This window comes from Patella vulgata, chromosome 5 (genome assembly GCF_932274485.2).
Source record: "Patella vulgata chromosome 5, xgPatVulg1.2, whole genome shotgun sequence".
In the NCBI taxonomy this organism is placed as follows: domain Eukaryota; kingdom Metazoa; phylum Mollusca; class Gastropoda; family Patellidae; genus Patella; species Patella vulgata.
Genome location: NC_065883.2, coordinates 77686731 through 77706783, shown reverse-complemented (window position 1 = coordinate 77706783; position 20053 = coordinate 77686731). Strand labels below are relative to the sequence as shown.

At 35.4% G+C, this 20053-nt stretch overlaps 1 protein-coding gene across 1 annotated transcript; it reads right to left on the bottom strand.

Annotated features, from left to right (window-relative positions):
- Positions 1-1022: 1022 nt before the first annotated feature.
- On the bottom strand, positions 1023-11717 carry LOC126822628 (tubulin-specific chaperone E). Its single transcript, XM_056101378.1, has 9 exons — positions 11709-11717; positions 10841-11013; positions 9957-10086; positions 9136-9285; positions 8103-8256; positions 6585-6650; positions 5689-5748; positions 3170-3261; positions 1023-2566 (listed from the first exon to the last, which is right to left on the bottom strand). Exons 2-9 carry the CDS (start codon positions 10993-10995, stop codon positions 2474-2476), a joined length of 900 nt encoding a protein of 299 aa, XP_055957353.1. The 5' UTR covers positions 10996-11013; positions 11709-11717; the 3' UTR covers positions 1023-2473.
- Between the last annotated feature and the right edge of the window lie 8336 nt (positions 11718-20053).

Below are 20053 nucleotides of genomic sequence, written 5' to 3'. Positions count from 1 at the left end.
CGCCTGTAAAACCTCGTGGGTTTTCTCCAGTTTCCTCCCACTGCTAAAGACCCCTACCCGCAAGAGAATTATTCATATAAAGTTGAACCATATCTTACTCCCGAAATGACCTAGTTTGTGTCAAATGGACTTTGAACCCATTACTCTCCCCCAACACCAAATGGAGGCAGTTAAATAGAATGAAATGAAATTTGGTTAAACATCCCAGTGCTCCAACTGGTGTGTGCTAGGAGGGAAATTTTGCCGAGATAGTGGCGCAGGTGCTATGGCCTAGTCTTAATCCAAGTCAAACTGTCAGGTGTGCTTTTACCAGTACCCCAATATGTACACGGAATCTAGGTTTTTTATCCCATCCGAACGACTAGACAATGTCCTTGCCAGACTCTTCGTACTGCTCCGCTGACAAGAAGATCGGAAAGGTTAGAAAACCCCGGGAGAAGTTTCTCAACCAACACGACATAGCACCTTACTCACTGAGCCACCGCGGTTGACAAGAGGGGAAACTACATTCTCAATCAACACTGGGATCGAAATTCATACACCTTAGTGAGCTAGGACCTTACTCACTGAACCACTTCGGATGACAAGAGGGGAAACTACATTCTCAATCAATACTTGGATCAAGTTTCATACACCCTAGTGAGCAAGCGCCCTACTCACTGAGCCACCGCGGATGATAAGTGGGGAAACTATATTCTCAATTAACACTTGGATCGAACTTCATACACCTTAGTGAGCTAGCACCTTACTCACTGAGCCACCACGGATGATAAGAGGGGAAACTATACATTCTCAATCAACACTGGGATCGAACTTCATACACCCTAGTGAGCTAGCACCCTACTCACTTAGCCACTGTAGCTCCCTAGTTAAATAATGCTTTGAGAAGATGAGACTTTACTCTTAAAACACACAACACAATTTATATGGAATACAATCACTGGTTTATACACATATAGCACGACGTTACGACAAGTATTCGCTTATATTAAGTACAAATGATAAATTAACAAACTAAAAGGTAATATTTATAGTCCTTACTTTTGTAGTTTTTTATTTACAATTTAGTTTTTATATAACGATGTACAGTATATCACAGTTAAATTACAGAAACACGTGAGGCCATGCAAAAACACCTGGTTCTCAGACAATCCCTCTTAAACATTTGATCCAAGGGGCGGGAGGTTTTTATTCTGTCAAAAGATCATTGTTGATAGTGATTAAATCGTATGGTCTGACTCCATACAGAGTTATCTTACTTTGATTGTTATATGGCGTTAAAAGCAAGGTTTTCATAAGTGGTCAGTTAAAGTTTTAAATGGGAATGATAGAGTATTACAATCACTACTGGGCTAAATCACGTCTCAAAAACATCTCATTTCAAGGTACTAGATTTATCTGATCATCATATTGTTTATAAGAATGTATGATTATCCAGTGTTATTTATCTCAAAATGTTGTTTATAGGAATATATGATTATCCAGTATCAATTATCTCAAAATGTTGTTTATAAGAATATATGATTATCCAGTATCAATTACCTCATCATATTGTTTATAGGAAGGTAGAATGCAGTATCATTTACCTCATGTTGTATATGATTATCCAGTATCATTTATCTCAACATGGTGTATATAGGAATATATGATTATCCAGTATCATTTATCTCATGTTGTATATAGAATGTATGATTATCCAGGGTCATTTATCTCAACATGGTGTATATAGGAATATATGATTATCCAGTATCATATATCTCATCATATTGTTTATAGGAATATATGATTATCCAGTATCATTTATCTCATGTTGTTTTTAGGAATGTATGATTATCCAGTACGGTATCAATTATCTCATCATATTGTTTACAGGAAGGTAAAATTATCTGGCGCCATTCATGATTGCCTGTAACATGTGTCAGAGTTGTATATATGACAACTAAACTTCTAGTTTTATTCAATAATTTGTTAAAGACTCAATTCCTGTAATTTACATGAGGTAAATAATAAGATTGATTATATTTTTAAAAATATAAACAGATCATGCAGCCATTTGTAAGTGACACTGGATTATCTGAGAATCAGGACATTATTTTTTTTCTGGCCTTATATCTTATCTCTAACACAGAATAAAAACATGACTCTATTACAGTCAGGTGAAGCTAACTCTATTTTACAAATATATACAGTTCTTAAATACAGTGTTCAAAAGTTCAATTTCTTAAATTAGTTGGCAACCAAAATGGAAATTATTGGGTGATAAGCAAGAGATATTTCTGGCAGTCATTTTATCTCCATCAGTAGTAAATGTTTATCTACATCAGTATGTACAAGCTTGTCTACATCAGTACGTACAAGCTTGTCTACATCAGTACGTACAAGCTTGTCTACATCAGTACGTACAAGCTTGCCCCTTTTGTTTATATAATAACCCTTTTCGAATCTGGTATATTCAGTATATAAAATTGTCAGTTCACCATTTGGCGTAAATTGTATCTCCTGATTCTATTGAATAGTATGACAGCTGACGTAAATCATTATCCATTTCTACATTAGGACCTTCCATCTGAAATATATAATATCCATTTCTACATCAAGACCCTTTAATCTAAGAATAAAACCATGTGCTTTGGAGTTAAAATATAATCACACAATGTTAGAAGAATCTTAATTAGATTTACTAATATCAATAACACCTGTACAACCTACCTGAACATTATTGTACAAAAATGAAATGAAATGAAATGTGGTTTAACGTTCTACTTCGACTGTGCTAATGCCAGACAGTGTGTTATGAGGGACACTTGGCCTGGATAGCGTCCCTACGAATTCCAAGTGTCACAGGTTCTTTTAAGTGCACACTAATGTGTATATAATTTTAAGCTCACACAATAGTTTACACCTGTATGACACACCAGTAGGATAGTTTACACCTGTATAACCCACCTCTATGATAGTTTACACCTGTATAATCCACGTAAATGATAGTTTACACCTGTATGACACACCTGTAGGATAGTTCACACCTGTATAACACACCTGTATGATAGTTTACACCTGTATAACCTACCTGTATGATAGTTTAAACCTGTATGCATAACCCACCTGTATGATATTTAACACCTGTATAACCCACCTGTAATATAGTTTACACTTGTGTATAACCCACCTTTTGACTGCTGTAAGATAGTTGCAGGGTTGAGGCGTCGGCTTGAAATAATCTCTGAACTAAAGCTCGTACTTTCTGTACTGTCATTGACTCTAGAAATGACATAAACAACAAAATTACCGTCATCATAAACAACAAAATTACATAGACAACAAAATTACTGTCACCGTAAACAACAAATTAATGTCATCATCTCTACAAAATACATAAATAACAACATTACTGTCATCATCTCTAGTATCAACAGAATTATCATCATCTCTAGACAATATAGAATGATGTCCTCTAGTTCTAGATCTAGTATACAAGATATGTTAGTTCATCTAAAATGTAAGATTTAATATCATTCAACAAATTAACTGCCCTTTATCTAATAAAATAAATTAATACTTAATTCATGAACTTGGCTGTACACGTCTACAGAAAGAATCAGCTTTGAGAGTTATTGCCCTTATTACTGCTCTGGACCTGAACCCAGAGAAAACCCACAAGGTTAGGCAGGTGACCTACCCATTGTCACCTCAACGCCTTGTATCTAAATCACACCACTTGACCTTTCGATTTCAAGTCATGCTGGTATTAGACTACTCAACACACCAACTCCACAAAAGGAAGAAGAATAACAAAAACAAAAGATGTACATTTAATGAATAATATAAATGAACTGCCTACTCTTATTACTGACCCCTACTAGACTATTCACACCAACCCTTATTACTGACCCCTACTAGACTATTCATACCAACCCTTATTACTGACCCCTACTAGACTATTCATACCAACCCTTATTACTGACCCCTACTAGACTATTCATACCAACCCTTATTACTGACCCCTACTAGACTATTCATACCAACCCTTATTACTGACCCCTACTAGACTATTCATACCAACCCTTATTACTGACCCCTACTAGACTATTCATACCATCCCTTATTACTGACCCCTACTAGACTATTCACACCAACCCTTATTACCAACCCCTACTAGACTATTCATACCAACTCCTACTAGACTATTCACACCAACTCCTACTAGACTATTCACACCAACCCTTATTACCAACTCCTACTAGACTATTCATACCAATTCTTATTACTGACTCCTACTAGACTATTCATACCAATTCTTATTACCAACTCCTACTAGACTATTCATACCAATTCTTATTACTGACCCCTACTAGACTATTCATACCAACTCCTACTAGACTATTCACACTAACTCTTATTACCAACCCCTACTAGACTATTCATACCAATTCTTATTACTGACCCCTACTAGACTATTCATACCAACTCCTACTAGACTATTCACACCAACTCTTATTACCAACTCCTACTAGACTATTCATACCAACTCTTATTACCAACTCCTACTAGACTATTCATACCAACCCTTATTACCAACTCCTACTAGACTATTCACACCAACCCTTATTACCAACTCCTACTAGACTATTCATACCAACTCTTATTACCAACTCCTACTAGACTATTCATACCAACCCTTATTACCAACTCCTACTAGACTATTCATACCAACCCTTATTACCAACTCCTACTAGACTATTCACACCAACCGTTATTACCAACTACTACTAGACTATTCATACCAACTCTTATTACCAACTCCTACTAGACTATTCATACCAACCCTTATTACCAACTCCTACTAGACTATTCACACCAACCCTTATTACCAACTCCTACTAGACTATTCACACCAATCCTTATTACCAACTCCTACTAGACGATTCATACCAACCCTTATTACCAACTCCTACTAGACTATTCACACCAACCCTTATTACCAACTCCTACTAGACTATTCACACCAACCCTTATTACCAACTCCTACTAGATTATTCACACCAACCCTTATTACCAACTCCTACTAGACTATTCATACCAACTCCTACTAGACTATTCACACCAACCCTTATTACCAACTCCTACTAGACTATTCACACCAACCCTTATTACCAACTCCTACTAGACTATTCATACCAATTCTTATTACTGACCCCTACTAGACTATTCATACCAACTCCTACTAGACTATTCACACCAACTCTTATTACCAACCCCTACTAGACTATTCAAACCAACTCTTATTACCAACCCCTACTAGACTATTCACACCAAATCTTATTACCAACCCCTACTAGACTATTCACACCAACTCTTATTACCAACAACCCCTACTAGACTATTCACAGCAACCCCTACTACCAACCCCTAATAGACTATTCATACCAACCCTTATTACCGACACCTACTAGACTATACACATCAACTCTTATTACCAACCCCTACTAGACTATTCATACCAACCCTTATTACCAACCCCTACTAGACTATTCACACCAAACTCCACAAAAGATATAATATTAATTATAAACTGCCTACTTTAATTACCGACCTCTATTGGACTATTCACACTAAACTCCACGAAAGGAAAGGAAGGGGATTAATGAAATAAATGATATTGTTAGTTTTTAATATAAATAAACTTACGTGGTAACTTTTTCTCTACGACACCCTTTGCTGTATTTTGTGGACAGGCTATTTTTACAACTACATTTTGTTAAGGACAACATTTCAAATTTTACATATATAACACTGTTGGACTTTCAGGGAACGTAGCTCGTCGACGTGTGTTCTCTAAGTATTGGAAATGAATACAGATTCTTGGAATGGATCTTCAACACTTTATTCAAGGAGCAAATTAAACAACTTATAATTTCCTATAAAACGGATCTCCAACTAGAATATAGGTTCCCTAGACTTGTCTCTCCAACTCATGAATCATCTTAAATTCATTTGTCTTTTTATATAAATTAGTTACTATAAAAGTGTTGACATAAAAACATAATTATTAAAGGATAAAGTCTTAAGGCATTTAAAACAATAGTTAGAAGAAAATTAACAGATTTACCACTTTAGTTGCCCGCGTATAACAATTTATATCAACTGACAAATTAATTGCTGTCTGTTGCTAATGACTAACCAAGCATTAATGAATATTAATATATAGATCCGAAATTAAAAACAGAATTAAAAAATAATAAAATAACATATGACCAAGACATTGGCCATATATATCACAGAGATGCACTCAGTAATGAAATGAAATTAGGTTAATTGCCCTACTGTTCTGCTCCGACTGGACTAATGAGCATGGGCATATGCCAATGTGCTATGAGGGAAATTATATGCCTGGACAGTGTCAATATCATTGGACCTCAGTTTTTCGTCCCATCTGATGAACGACAGTCCCTATGAACTTTCTCGTCCAACACAGAGCTCAAACATGGGACCTCCAGGTTAGCGAGCCAATGTCTTACTCACCGAGCCACCACGGCTCCCTCTCCCACACGGAATCACAGTCTATAACAAGATTGAAAGGATACAGATGAGGTTATCTTTTAATTTGGATGAAATTTGTTTGAATTCCGAATCTTCAGGAGCACCCCATTCTGTAAATAAACAGACAATGAATAACTTTAAACATTCTGTAAATAAACAACGATGAATAACTTTAAACATTTCCTATGAAATACAGTAATATATATGAATTAGAACAAAACAATTTAAATTCAAGTTCTTCAGTGTCTTGTGAAATATTAGAATTAGGGCAAACCAATTTAAGTTTGTTTGATATCTTGGTGTGTTGTGAAATATTAGAACTAGGGTAAACCAATTTAAGTTTTTTGGTATCATGACATTGTGAAATATTAGAACAAGAGCAAACTAATTTAAGTTATATCATATCGTGGTATCTTGTGAAATATTGCAACTTAAAGATTTTGAGAAGACCCATTTTTGCTTTAAAATAAACAAAATGTTTTTGTCTGTTTCTATAGCTGTACAATTTTTTTTTTCACAGTTAAAAGTTTTAATTCAATTCTTACTTTTATTTTATTTATTTCACATTTAAATATTTTAATTCAATTCTTACTTTATTTGTTTAGTCCCTGGTAAAATTTTTAATTCAATCCTTACTTTTATTTTATTTATTCATAGTTAAATATTTTAATTCCATTTTTACTTTATTGGGTTTTTTTTTTGTTTATCTAAGGATTAAATGTTTTAATTCAGTCCTTACTTTATTTTACTTATTTCACAGTTAAACATATATTATTCAAGAGTTAAATCTGGCTATTGCATGTCTTTCTTTAGGCCTGAAATATTATCTAAATTATTAATTAAACATTAGTTAACTTATCCAGACCATCATCAACTCTTGATGCTATTGTTAGCCTGTGATATTTAGTGGATTTGAACACCTTTTGTGATGGATAATTTAACATAAAAATGGATAATGGAGACTTTGTTTATCATTCTACCAACGTTAGTAATAAGACGATTGAGGCTAGCCTAAAATTGTATCGCTAATATTTCGGTTCAGCATATTCTGTTGCTATTATCTATTTTTTAACTATTATTGCGAGAACTGTCAGTCCTTTATCTAATCTTACCTAATGTCTCTTTAAACATATTAATTCAATCCTGATTTTTATTTTTATTTTGTTTATTTTAAAAAAATTATTAGGCAATAGGAATCATTACTCCAATATTTGTTTGATTCTGTTCAATATTTACAAATATATCTGGAATTGAAATTTCATCCATCTATGCTGCTAGCCATTTTGTTATCCAAGAAAATTTAATGATGGACCAGTTAAAATTCCGATTGAATCCAAGCTGGGAGATTATTTTGATTTTGTTTTCTTAATTAAATGTTAAATAATCAATCTGAGTACATATTAGCGTGAATTAAGCAATGATAAATTTAATATTTTAGTGACAAATGCCAAAAGCACATTGTTACTTTAATTCAGTCCTTACTTTTAATAAGTTCAAGGTAACGTGGATGTTCATTTATAAATTCTGGACTTGGAGTATCGTTAATATAATTCAACCCTTACTTTTAATAAGCTCAAGGTAACGTGGATGTTCATTTATAAATTCTGGACTAGGATTATTTTCTTCTTCCTTTTGACTTCCTCCTGATTCCCGCCATTTTTCACCAAACCGTTTTAAATAATCAATTTCTGATCCCTTCCTTTCTTCTGGTAAGATCTATACAAAATGAAATGAAATGAAATGGAGTTTAACATCCGACTGTTCTGCTCCTACTGGGCTAATGAAGAAGGGCATATTCCATACAGTGAACTATGAGGGAAATTGGCCCGGACAGCCGTGCTACAGCCTACTCTTATATCGAATTCCAACTGTCTAGGGCTCTTTCACATGCACGCCAATGTTTACATGTGACATCGTTTTTTTTGGCCCATCCGAACGACTATCCGTTTCCCCATGCCACACCCTCTGTCCTGTACCACTGACAAGGAGGAACTACGTCAGATGAACTTTCTCGGTCAACTCAGGGATTGAACACAGGATCTCCAGGTCAGCGAGCCGGATATGCATATGAAAACGGACTTTTTTGTTGACTCCGCCCACAATAAAGTTTTGACCAGTCAGACCTATTACCTTAATGTCAAGTATACCTATTACACATTGACCTTTAATGTCACCTCCGTCCACAATATGGTTTTGACCAGTCAGATATAACTATTACAATTGACAGTAATGTCGACTTCGCCCAAAATATGGTTTTGAACAATCAAATAACAGCCATAACAATTGCCAGAGGAGGTCAAATGTCTACTACACAGTGTTCACAGATTATTTCAATAATATTTAAAATAAAGACCATCCAATATGTTTAGTACAGTTAACATTGATATCATAAAATAACGACCATGCTATATGTTTAGTAAAATTAACGTAGATATTATAAAATAACGACTATCCAATATGTTTAGTAAAATTAACGTAGATATTATAAAATAACGACCATCTGATATGTTTAAAAAAAATTAACATAGAAATCATAAAATAACGACAATCCGATAGGTTTAGTAAAATTAACATAGATATTATAAAATAACAAACCTCTGTTCTGCTTAGTAAAGTTAACGTGCATATTTTAGCGATCATTAATTGCCGAACAGTTTCTGGTGTATGGGTATCATTGATTGGATTAAACAACATCATGACATCACAAAGACTCTTTAATTTATTTAACTCATTTACAGATGACCACTGAAAAAAAAAGAAAAATATCAAATAGTTAACGTCCTACTGTTCTGCTAGGATGGGCATACGCCATGCTATCTACTGTGGGGGAAATTTTGGACGGACAGCGGCACTGTGGACTATTCTTATATCATATTCCAACTGGGATGTTGGGGTAACACATTAGTGAGTTAACCAGATGTCGGGGTAGGTAGCTCATTTATAAGAGTTGAACAAGGCTTGTCAACTGATCGTTTAGATTGATGTGCTAGTATCTGTGTTAGAGGTTACTAGGATGTCTTGTGCTGGATTGTGACGTTACAGGTCAGAGGTTACTAGGATGCCTTGTGCTGGATTGTGGCGTTACAGGTCAGAGGATACTAGGATGCCTTGTGCTGGATTGTGGCGTTACAGGTCAGAGGATACTAGGATGCCTTGTGCTGGATTGTGACGTTACAGGTCAGAGGTTACTAGGATGTCTTGTGCTGGATTGTGGCGTTACAGGTCATAACAATAAAGAAATAAGGGATAGTATTGACACATCTTTCAGCGAGAATACTATTTCTTGTGAGGCTTAACACCTGCTTCCATAGTAGGATGATATAGTAGACAAGCATAGTAGCATAATTTCCTGTCCTGTTATACACCAGCAGCCATGGAGTTTATAGTAAAAAAAGTCAAATTATTATTTATCTTACCTGCGAGATTTTATTTCTAAGTATATAAAGTGTTTTTAATTTTGGAAAGAAAGATGTCTTCTCTTCGACGTCAACATCTGGAAATTCTATGGAATCTATTTGGTTTTCATTTAAAGACAGCGTTTCTAATCTGTGGACGTTAAAGAGATTAATTATAGTTATTATATGTTGAAAGGCAACAGAAATACAGCAACAAGCACCTTGCTGAAGGGATGCAGTAGGGACAGCATAGTCAGAAAAATGAAATGCAATGGGGTTTATGGAAGCCTGGACATAAGGCATCGGCCACAGACTTTGTCCAGAAACAGTGGTTTCCAGCGTCAATATGTAGTGGGGACGATCAGTGGAAATAATTAGCTCCAGCTTAATGTTAATTTTTGTAAGAATTTTTCAATTTTACAAGCTTTTGTGCTTTAGAAGACTACCAAAGTAAGAAAGGGAGACATGAACCATCTCTGTAAAGCCACCTAAATGTCTTGCATTAAAGCAAGCTATACATCAGGGCTGTTTACAACAAGTTAGAAATCCTCTATTATAGTCCAGGAATCAGGGCAGTTTACAAAAAGCTATGACATCCCAAAACTATAGACCAAAGATCAGGGCAGTTTACAGCAAGCTAGACATCCCTCAACTATAGACCTGACAAAAGATCAGGGCAGTTTACAACAAGCTAGACATACCCCAACAGGGCAATTTACAACAAGCTTAGCCAGATATCAACCAAGTATAGTCTAGGGATCAGGGCAGTTTACAACAAGCTAGAAATCACTTATTAGTCCAGCGATTAAGGCAGTTTACAGCAAGTTAGAAATCCCCTATTATAGCCCAGGACAGTTTACAACACCCCCCTAACTATATTCCAGATATCAGGACAGTTTACATACCTTGGTAAATGTCCTAGATATAAAACATCTTTCCACCTTGAGATATTGTTATTTTCTATAGCCAAAGATCGTAGATGATTTAAATAACCGGTAGAATCGTGAAGACTAGAGAGAGAATTAAAACAAAAACTTAAACTTTCTAAATTCTTCATCATCTTACTACACTCCAACAGCTGAAAAAAAAAAAAAAAAAAAAATAGAATTTACTAAAGAAAGAGAGAGAAATGGGGTTTAAAGTCCACTTAACACAAACTAGGTCATTTCAGGACTAACATATGGTTCAAATTTATTTCAATAATTTGCTCACATGTGCGGAGGATGGGCGTAAGGGGGAACCCTAAGAAAACCCATGGGGATGGACAAGTGACTCTAAACCATAAAAAACGAAACGAAATAAGATCTGTGTTTTAATCAGATTTGTAATTGGCCTGCACGTAGAGGACTTTAGCTGTGGGAGGAAACCGGAAAACCTGGAGAAAACCCTAGACGTTGGGCAAGCGACCCTACTCCTTGTCATGTACAAGCGGTCAATGAAAATAAAGTCACTTGATTCAAAGACAGACCTTATGATCTAACGTGCACACATTAAAAACCATTCTGGTCACCCAAACCCCTACGTGCAAGCTAAACACCTTGAATGACAGTTGACATCAGGTGTATGCTAAACATCCTGAGTGACAGTTTGACATCAGACACAAGCTCGACTTCCCGAGTGACAGTTTGACATGACATGTAAGCTCGAAATCCTGAATGACAATTGACCACAGTAATCTCGTGTAATCTATTATAAAGATTCCTCCCCGTTCACAACACCTGTACCTCACACAAAGTTGCTAGTCATCCTTAATGTTAATTTATAACAATTTACCTCTTGCCAGGTATACAAGGTCAGAGGTCAAATGATAACAATTTACCTCTTGCCAGGTATACAAGGTCATAGGTCAAATGATAACAATTTACCCCTTGCCTGGTATACAAGGTCAGAGGTCCAATTATAACAACTTACCTCTTGCCAGGTATAAAAGGTAAAATTAAGTTTTAAAGATTTAATATGAGTGAAATCAGACGATAAACTTTCCACATCTTTTGGTACAGGTAAACGATTTAAACTGAAATACACAAATAAATCACACTATGATTAGAGGCTTGTCGTATGAATAAATGTCTTAAAGATTCCTCCCCCCCCCGATTACAAAATGTGTGATTTGATGATATATTTGGTCCAAAAATATATTCAAACTAATTAATCTATCAAAAATTTGCTTCAAATCATACATATTGAGGCCTAAGTAAATTCTGAATTACTTTCTGTCCACTACTTTTTCCGCCATTGATTGCAGAGTCTTCAGTATGTTGACACCCCTAAATGTTCCCCAAACCACCTAACCATTTCATCAAGAAATAAGCTAGCACACAATAAGATGCCAGACAACAGTCAGGTTGCCAGTTAGTGATACTCTGACATTTTTACCTAGTGCTTGCCCCCAAGGGTGTTTTTCCGGTAATCCAATATTTTTTCGAGTAAGATTGGGTGTCTAATACTTTCCATATATATCGAATTTGCCATACTTTTATTGGAAATAACTACCCTATAAATACTTTTCGTGACAATTTATCTTTAATAGACCCACTTAGTTCTTATATAATGTATCTTTAGCGTATTATATTCTGAATGGTTTTTTTAATGGGGGGCGGGGGGAATGGTTTAATGCTTGCATGTTAGCTCATAAGGTCTGTCATTGAGTCAAATGGCGTGGTTTCGATTCCCTGCTTGAACGTGACAAGGAGCAGGGTCGCCTGTTCAACCTTGTTGGTTTTCTCTGAGTCCCACCGCTGCACTGCGATAATATTATTCGGATTACACAAGGTTACTAAGAATAGAATAAAGTAAAAGAAATTATTTCGGGCTTGCAAAGTATAATTTTTATGATTGGTTAATTTAACTGAAATCCAAAGTAGAATTCTCGCGAGAAATATTAAGAGATATGAAAATGTGTAGAATGTTGTAACGTATATAATGTCATTTTCTAGTTTCTATGACTATATTTTGAATAGTGGTTTCATTTTAAAATAAATATTAAACAATAATAAAGTTAGAAATGCCAAGAACTATTTGGATTTGAATAAAGTCAGAACACGGTGCGTTGACATTGTGCTATTTAATTACTAAACTATTATTAGTATATTTTAGCAGACGATGCCACTGTAACATCGTGGGGCAACAGTACATTCTATGATTTTCAAACACCAAATGTATATTACAAAAGTGTAGAGACGTATTTCTGAAAACCTTCTTATCTTAGCTAAACAGGATAACGGAAAATTTTGTTTTAATAAAGATGAATATGACCCCAAACGACCAGGGTCTTACATTAGACTTTACACATGATCGACTAGTATTATTTTCACTGGTTGGCTTTGTTCCTTCGACAGAAACCTTTCATTTTTTTTTTATAAGTAAACTACTATTATTTTCACATTCAGTCAAAATCAGTCGGACAAAATATTATTTTATTATTCTTTATTAAATTAATCTAGGCACTCGCATAAATAGGTTTTCTTTTTGGAAATAGAATGAATAAAAGTTCAAGTATTGAATTAATACATGTATTTATAATATTACAAATCACAAGAAGGCTCACTTCTAGTGAAGAACATTAGAAAATAAAGTCTTACATCTTTGGAATGGAAGTTAATCAATGGAATCTAGGCCTAGCATCCATTTGTCAGAGTTCTTGGTCTCTATTATAATTTTACTCCCCTCTGAACATTTTGCGTGAGTAAGTGAGTTACTCGCCAAACTCACGCAGAGTCTTGTTTGCGTGAGTAATGGAGTACTCACGCAGTGATTCTTCGTGGCAAGCACTGAATGACCCTGGTCAGAAATTAACTATAGTCCATTTCCTGATATTCACTAGCAAATTCAATACCATTGACATCTTACCTGAGAATTAAATTAGTTAATTTGGGTAACTGTCTAACGATTTCTGCTACAGATTTCCATGACGATAGCAAATTCTTCCCAAGGTTGACCTCTACTAAATTAGGGGTCAGAGTTGAAAGGTCATCCTGTCCTGCTCCATATACAGGAAGACCTTTGACATCTACTTCCAGCAGGTCTGCTAGTTTACTGAAATAGGAATGAAAATGAAATGGGGTTTAACGTCCTACTGATCTGCTCCGACTGGGCTAATGAAGACAGGCATACGCTATACAGTGTGCTGGGATAGAAATTTGACCCGGACAGCGGCACAATGGCCTACTCTTATATCGAATTCCAATTGCCAAGGGATCTTTAACGTGCATGTCAATGTGTACACGGAACCTTGATTTTTTTGTCCCATCCGAATTCCAACTGCTAAGTGCTCTTTTATGAGCAAAGTGTACATGGGACCTTGATTTATGGTTTTCGTCCCATCCAAATAACTAGACAGCTGTTCTTTTCCAGGCCCTCTGTCCTGCACCAATGACAAGGGAATACAGTGCTGGAAAATCCTTAAGAACTTTCTCGATCAACACAGGGATCAAACCAGGAACCTCCTGGTTAGCGAGCCACTGTCTTACTCGCTGAGTCACTGCGGCTGCCTACTGCAACAGGACACAGGACATCAATAAATTCCTACATCTGGTTATCCATGAATATAATCTCCTGTTATATTTTAGTAGTTATCTCCCTTTTCCCCGTTTTCTGTGTTGATTTTTGTTGTATTTTTGAAGTAGAAGTAAAGAAAAGGGATGGAATGTATATTTTCTGCCAGGCTTTGAGGTGGAAGGATAACAAGAGTTAAAAGTCTGGTTACGTTATGCTACTTCTGGTTTGTTTATCTCACGGTCATAGGGGACAGCCGCATAATCTCACGAAAAAATAAAACTAATAGCTTGATGACATAACTCTCAATCTGATTAAAACACAGATCTAATTTCTTTTCGTTTTTTATACTTCAAAATTTCGTCTTTACTACATTTGGATCTGGAAGACTTGTTATTTAACTTGTGTTCTGCTTGAAATGAGGGGTCAGCCAATAAAATGGTCTGTCGAATCGAGTGTTTGACCTTTTTTGCGCGGAACTGTGGGTAGACATTAGCGCCAATAGAAATCGAAACAAAGCAAAAGTAGATAAAAAATGAGGGGTCAGCCAATAAAATGGTCTGTCGAATCGAGTGTTTGACCTTTTTTGCGCGGAACTGTGGGTAGACATTAGCGCCAATAGAAATCGAAACAAAGCAAAAGTAGATAAAAAATACATGGCGGTCGCTTATTGGTTAATCGAATGACTGACGTTATCGGGTCAAATGTTGCTTGCTTGGTACCTGACGTCATAGAACGTGAACTCCCACTATAACTTAAATAAAATAAAACCAAGTACAAACAATCCAATCCATAAGACAGAATTCGAAGTCCTAAAAAACTTTATAGGCAAAATAGTGTATTCAAGCAAAATAGTGTAACCAGCAAATGGACTGCTCCTCGTGTACAAAATACACGACAAACAGTGGTAACAGGTGTCCGGAAGAGTAAGCTAAGTTAGATCTAAATGTAGGCCATAGAAAGTATAAAAAAGAAACGAAATATAGATCTATATTTTAATTAGACTGACATAAATCTAGGATTGCAACCAGTCAATTTTAAATGTTTGGGTCAAATTTGTATTACAGACACTGTACACAGATTTTTGTCAAAAATTTATATATTTTCATGAAAGCTTCAATCAAATTTTATGATTATTTTATCATGTTTCTATCAAATTTTATGATAGTTTTATAATGTTTTTATCACTATCAAATATTGTGATTTTTTATATATATAACTTATCTCCGATCCATGAAGTAGTGTTCAGCTAGTGATGTGTGGGTAAGAGTCACAGTCATTTTCTCCTATGTTCATATACCCACACATAACAATGACTGAACACTGTCAAATAGTAAATGAAAGGGAGCAACAAGCTGGGGGATCATATTCGGATTTATTAGTATAGAAATTTATTATTAAGAGCAGCAATTTATGATTAGTTCTATATTTTGAAATATATTTTTTTTAGAAATTTTGAAATTTTATAGTTTTTATGATATTTTACCATTTTATGATAATTCTATGAGAAATGACGAAATTTTATGAAAATATAAATGTTTAATATTGTACGGTCCCAGGTATTTTTATCTGAAAAAAGTAAAACTCACCTTTGCCTAAGATTCAGAGATTTTGCTCCGACCATTTCAACCACTGTAGTTTTGCCAGTTCCCACGACAAATAGTTCATCCGTTTTAACTCCAGCATCGTGATCTGATTTTAAACCATAACGATCTCTTACAGCTGATATAAACGTTATTCCTGTATTCACTTTCTGAGGGCGAACGAACGAACCTGATTTCACGTACCTAAAAATAATAAATAATTGTTTCTGTTAGATGGTGTGCACTTTAGATCATAAGGTCTTTCATTGAGGCAAGTGGTGTGGTTTTGTTTACCAGAACCATGGGGAATCTGACAGACAACATGGAACTGGGTGGTGGGAACCTTGGGGAATCTCTCAGACAACATGGAGCTCGTTGGTAGAAACCGTGGGGAATCTTATAGACAATATGGAACTGGGTGCAAACCAGGGTTCTTAATCCATTTTGAAATGAACTGGCCACAGTTAGGCCTAACGGATTAGTCGTCTTTTCATCAACAAACATGTAAGTTTATGCATACTCTATTCACGACAGTAATTGCATAATTCACTAATTGCATAACGTATTCCGGATAATAATAGCTGAAACTCCGAATAAACAAGATCTTTGTAATTGCATACTTGTATTCAGACATCGCTATAGTATCGACATTTATAGTCATATTATTATTTCAGCAACTTGCATTGTATATTCCTACTTTTGCTTATAAATTAGTAAAAACTACAAGTACATACAAATGGGTTTTAAATTATTTTATTTGTAAGCACGTTAATATATATAAAAATAACAAAGTATATAAGTATATAAATAATAACGTAGCACAAATCAGTTTCAGTGTATAGTCGGAACTTGGAAATATGCTGTACGTGCGAGAGGTCACACGGTCAATTGTCATGATTCCGATTAGTTTATTTTCAGTGTTACCCGTATTATACAATTGTCGAGAATTAATGCAGCAGGACTAGTTCGGATATCTTCCTCAATTTCACTGGATATTAAAGAAATAAATTCACCACAACAATTAAAATCACGATATAATTTTTTTGTCATTTCATGTCCCTGCTGTTCTGTCAAATCGTTCAATTGTTCATAATTTTCGATGGCAATGTTTCTTTTTGCTATGATCATACGCATTTCGGATTAACGCCCGGTTTGAAACAATTTCTATAGATTTGGGAATTAAACTCTTTGTTCTGCCATCGTCTTTCTTTGCTGCGCAGGTATGATCGTCAGATTAATATTGTCTTTTATTGCCAATAATTTGGTTGACCTATATTGGACGTGGGAGATCTCCGGCTTTTGGAACTTCCATTGACGACGTGCATGCTTGAAGTTCAAGGTCAATGCCGTCATCACCATCTTCATTTAAATCTCATTTACGTTTCCTGGTGTCATTCTGCGAGGTGTTCAAGTACTTGGCATGATTACCTCAATTAAGTTGTTTATTTATGAAATAAGCCGAAGGTATTCATTGTAATGATTGACTCTTTGATGGATTTCTTAATCAACGAGTAATAATTAACTCTTTGTAATCGGCCGAAAGTAGATTGATTTATGATACGTGGCCGGTTCATTGTTTTACTAATCGGCTAGATTAAAGATCAATCGGCTTAAGCCGACAAAAAACAGCCGATTAAGATCCCTGGTGCAAACACATGGTAACCTATTTAAGATTATAAGTTACCTGGTTTTATTGAGTGATGTATATATTCCTGTATGTAAAATTATAATTTACCTGGTTGAAAAATATTTGATGTTATTATGTGTACCATCATGTTTCCCTCTATCTTGTTCGTCCCAATCAACACCCAACCATAAACCTGGTAAATATACAAAATATACAATATATACACAACACCCAACCAAAAAACTGGTAAATATACAACATATATACAATGTATACAGAACACCCAACCATAAACATGGTAAATATACAATATATACACAACACCCAACCATAAACTTGGTAAATATACAACACCCAAACATAAAGACTGATTTACACTGAGTGCGACCACATGTGTCCAAAGAAACTTTCCTCACAATTATTGTTGGTACCGAAAGCAGCAATTAGGCACAGAAATCTGCAGACAAAATGGACGAAAATGACGATTAACGATATATGCCTTTTGACCTCGTACTTTGATTGGTTACGGTACACCTTTTGACCTTTCACTCTGATTGGTTAATGTATGCCTTTTGACTTCGTACTTTGATTGGATAATGTACACCTTTTGACCTTGCACTCTGATTGGTTAATGTACACCTTTTGACCTTGCACTATGATTGGTTAATGTATGCTTTTTGACCTTGTACTCTGATCGTTAATGAAAATTGTTCTTTTACCGAGATTTCGCCTAATAGTTTGGATGCAGCTATGGCGGGTGTGGCGCAAGGCAGGTTAAGCTTACTCTTCCGGACACCTGTTACCACTGCTTGTCGTGTATTTTGTACACGGTGAACAGTCCATATGCTGATTACACTATTTTGCCTTTTAGGACTTCGAATTTTGTCTAATGGTTTGGATTGTTCGTACTTGGTTTTATTTTATTTATCACTCTGTGGGACCATAATTTGGCCACATTAGTATAAATGACTCAATTCAAATAGCAGTTAATCAATCAAATGCAATCGCTATTTTCAAATTCAATATCTATAACCTTGTAAATACATCCAAAATACATCCACCAACAATCTGAAATTAAATGGGGTTCAACACCAACAGGGATCATGAAGGTGGGCATACGCCATGCAGTGTGCTATGAAATGAAGGGAAATTTCAAATTCCAACTGCCATAGGTTCTTTTACATCATGCCAATGTAGTTTTTCGTCCTATTTGAAGGACTAGACAGTTGTCACTTGCCAGGCCCTCTGCCCTACACTAATGACAAGGGGGGACTACACAACGTCTTACACAATGAGCCACCAGGGCTATCCACGAACAATCTGCATCCAATCATAACCAAGTATAAACAAGGAATCAAGCATGGCATCATTGCAATCATCTTCGAATTGAGATATTAAAAGTCTACGTTTTATGTTAATTCGCCTTTTAAGAGCCTTGACCCAAGAAAAAGAAGCAATTTAAGCGGTTTAATGCAGGACAAATATTGAGTACTAGAATGTATGAGTCACCTTTTGTTGGTGGAACTTCTCCAATATATTTTATTGTAGCATAATGTCCATCATCTGTCACTATTCGATCACCGACGACAACCAGACTTCCATCTTTCCTTCTTAACTCTGCAAAATCAAATTGAACATAACTCAATGACATGAATCAATGTCAAGCCCTCCCTCCCCCAAGACAGCCCAGATTATTTCCACTTAAGTCAACCCCAGCATTTCCACTTAAGTCAGACCCCAGCATTTCCACTTACGTTAGCTCAGAGTATTTCTACTTAAGTCAGCTCAGAGAATTTTCACTTATGTTAGCCAGAGTATTTCCACTTAAGTCAGCCCAGAGTATTGTTCATGTAAAGCGCCATTGAATACATCAAAGATGTAATAATGAGCGCTATATCAAATTCAATAAACATAAACATGTACATTTCATTATCAGCAGCTTGAAACTCTCTGGTTGAGTTTTATTTTATTTAGCGAACAAACCTATCAAGTTCTAGAACAAAGATGCCTACCCTGCTTAGCTTCTTCAACGTAACTTCTGTACATCTTATCCAGCGAAAACAAACAGGGCTAGCCCTTGGCTTAAATTACGTACATGCAATGATGTTTGGTTAAAGTATAACACAATAATTTCTATAAAATTTGTAAAACAGTTATCTTGTTGTACACGTGCATGTAGAAATGGACGGCAGTTGTAGACAAAAAATGGCAACCAACTGAGTATGGTAATAAGACTGAATCTTTTTTTTATCAGATTTCATGCACAACAGTCAGTTTCAGATGAAAAGTAAATTCCAGTGTCTTTTTCTGAGAAACAAAAAAAGAAAAAAAATCAAAGACAAAAAAAAATAATCAGCATTTATGGTTGATGTGATTCACATTTCGATCCTATCCCTAAATAAACAGGAGGACGG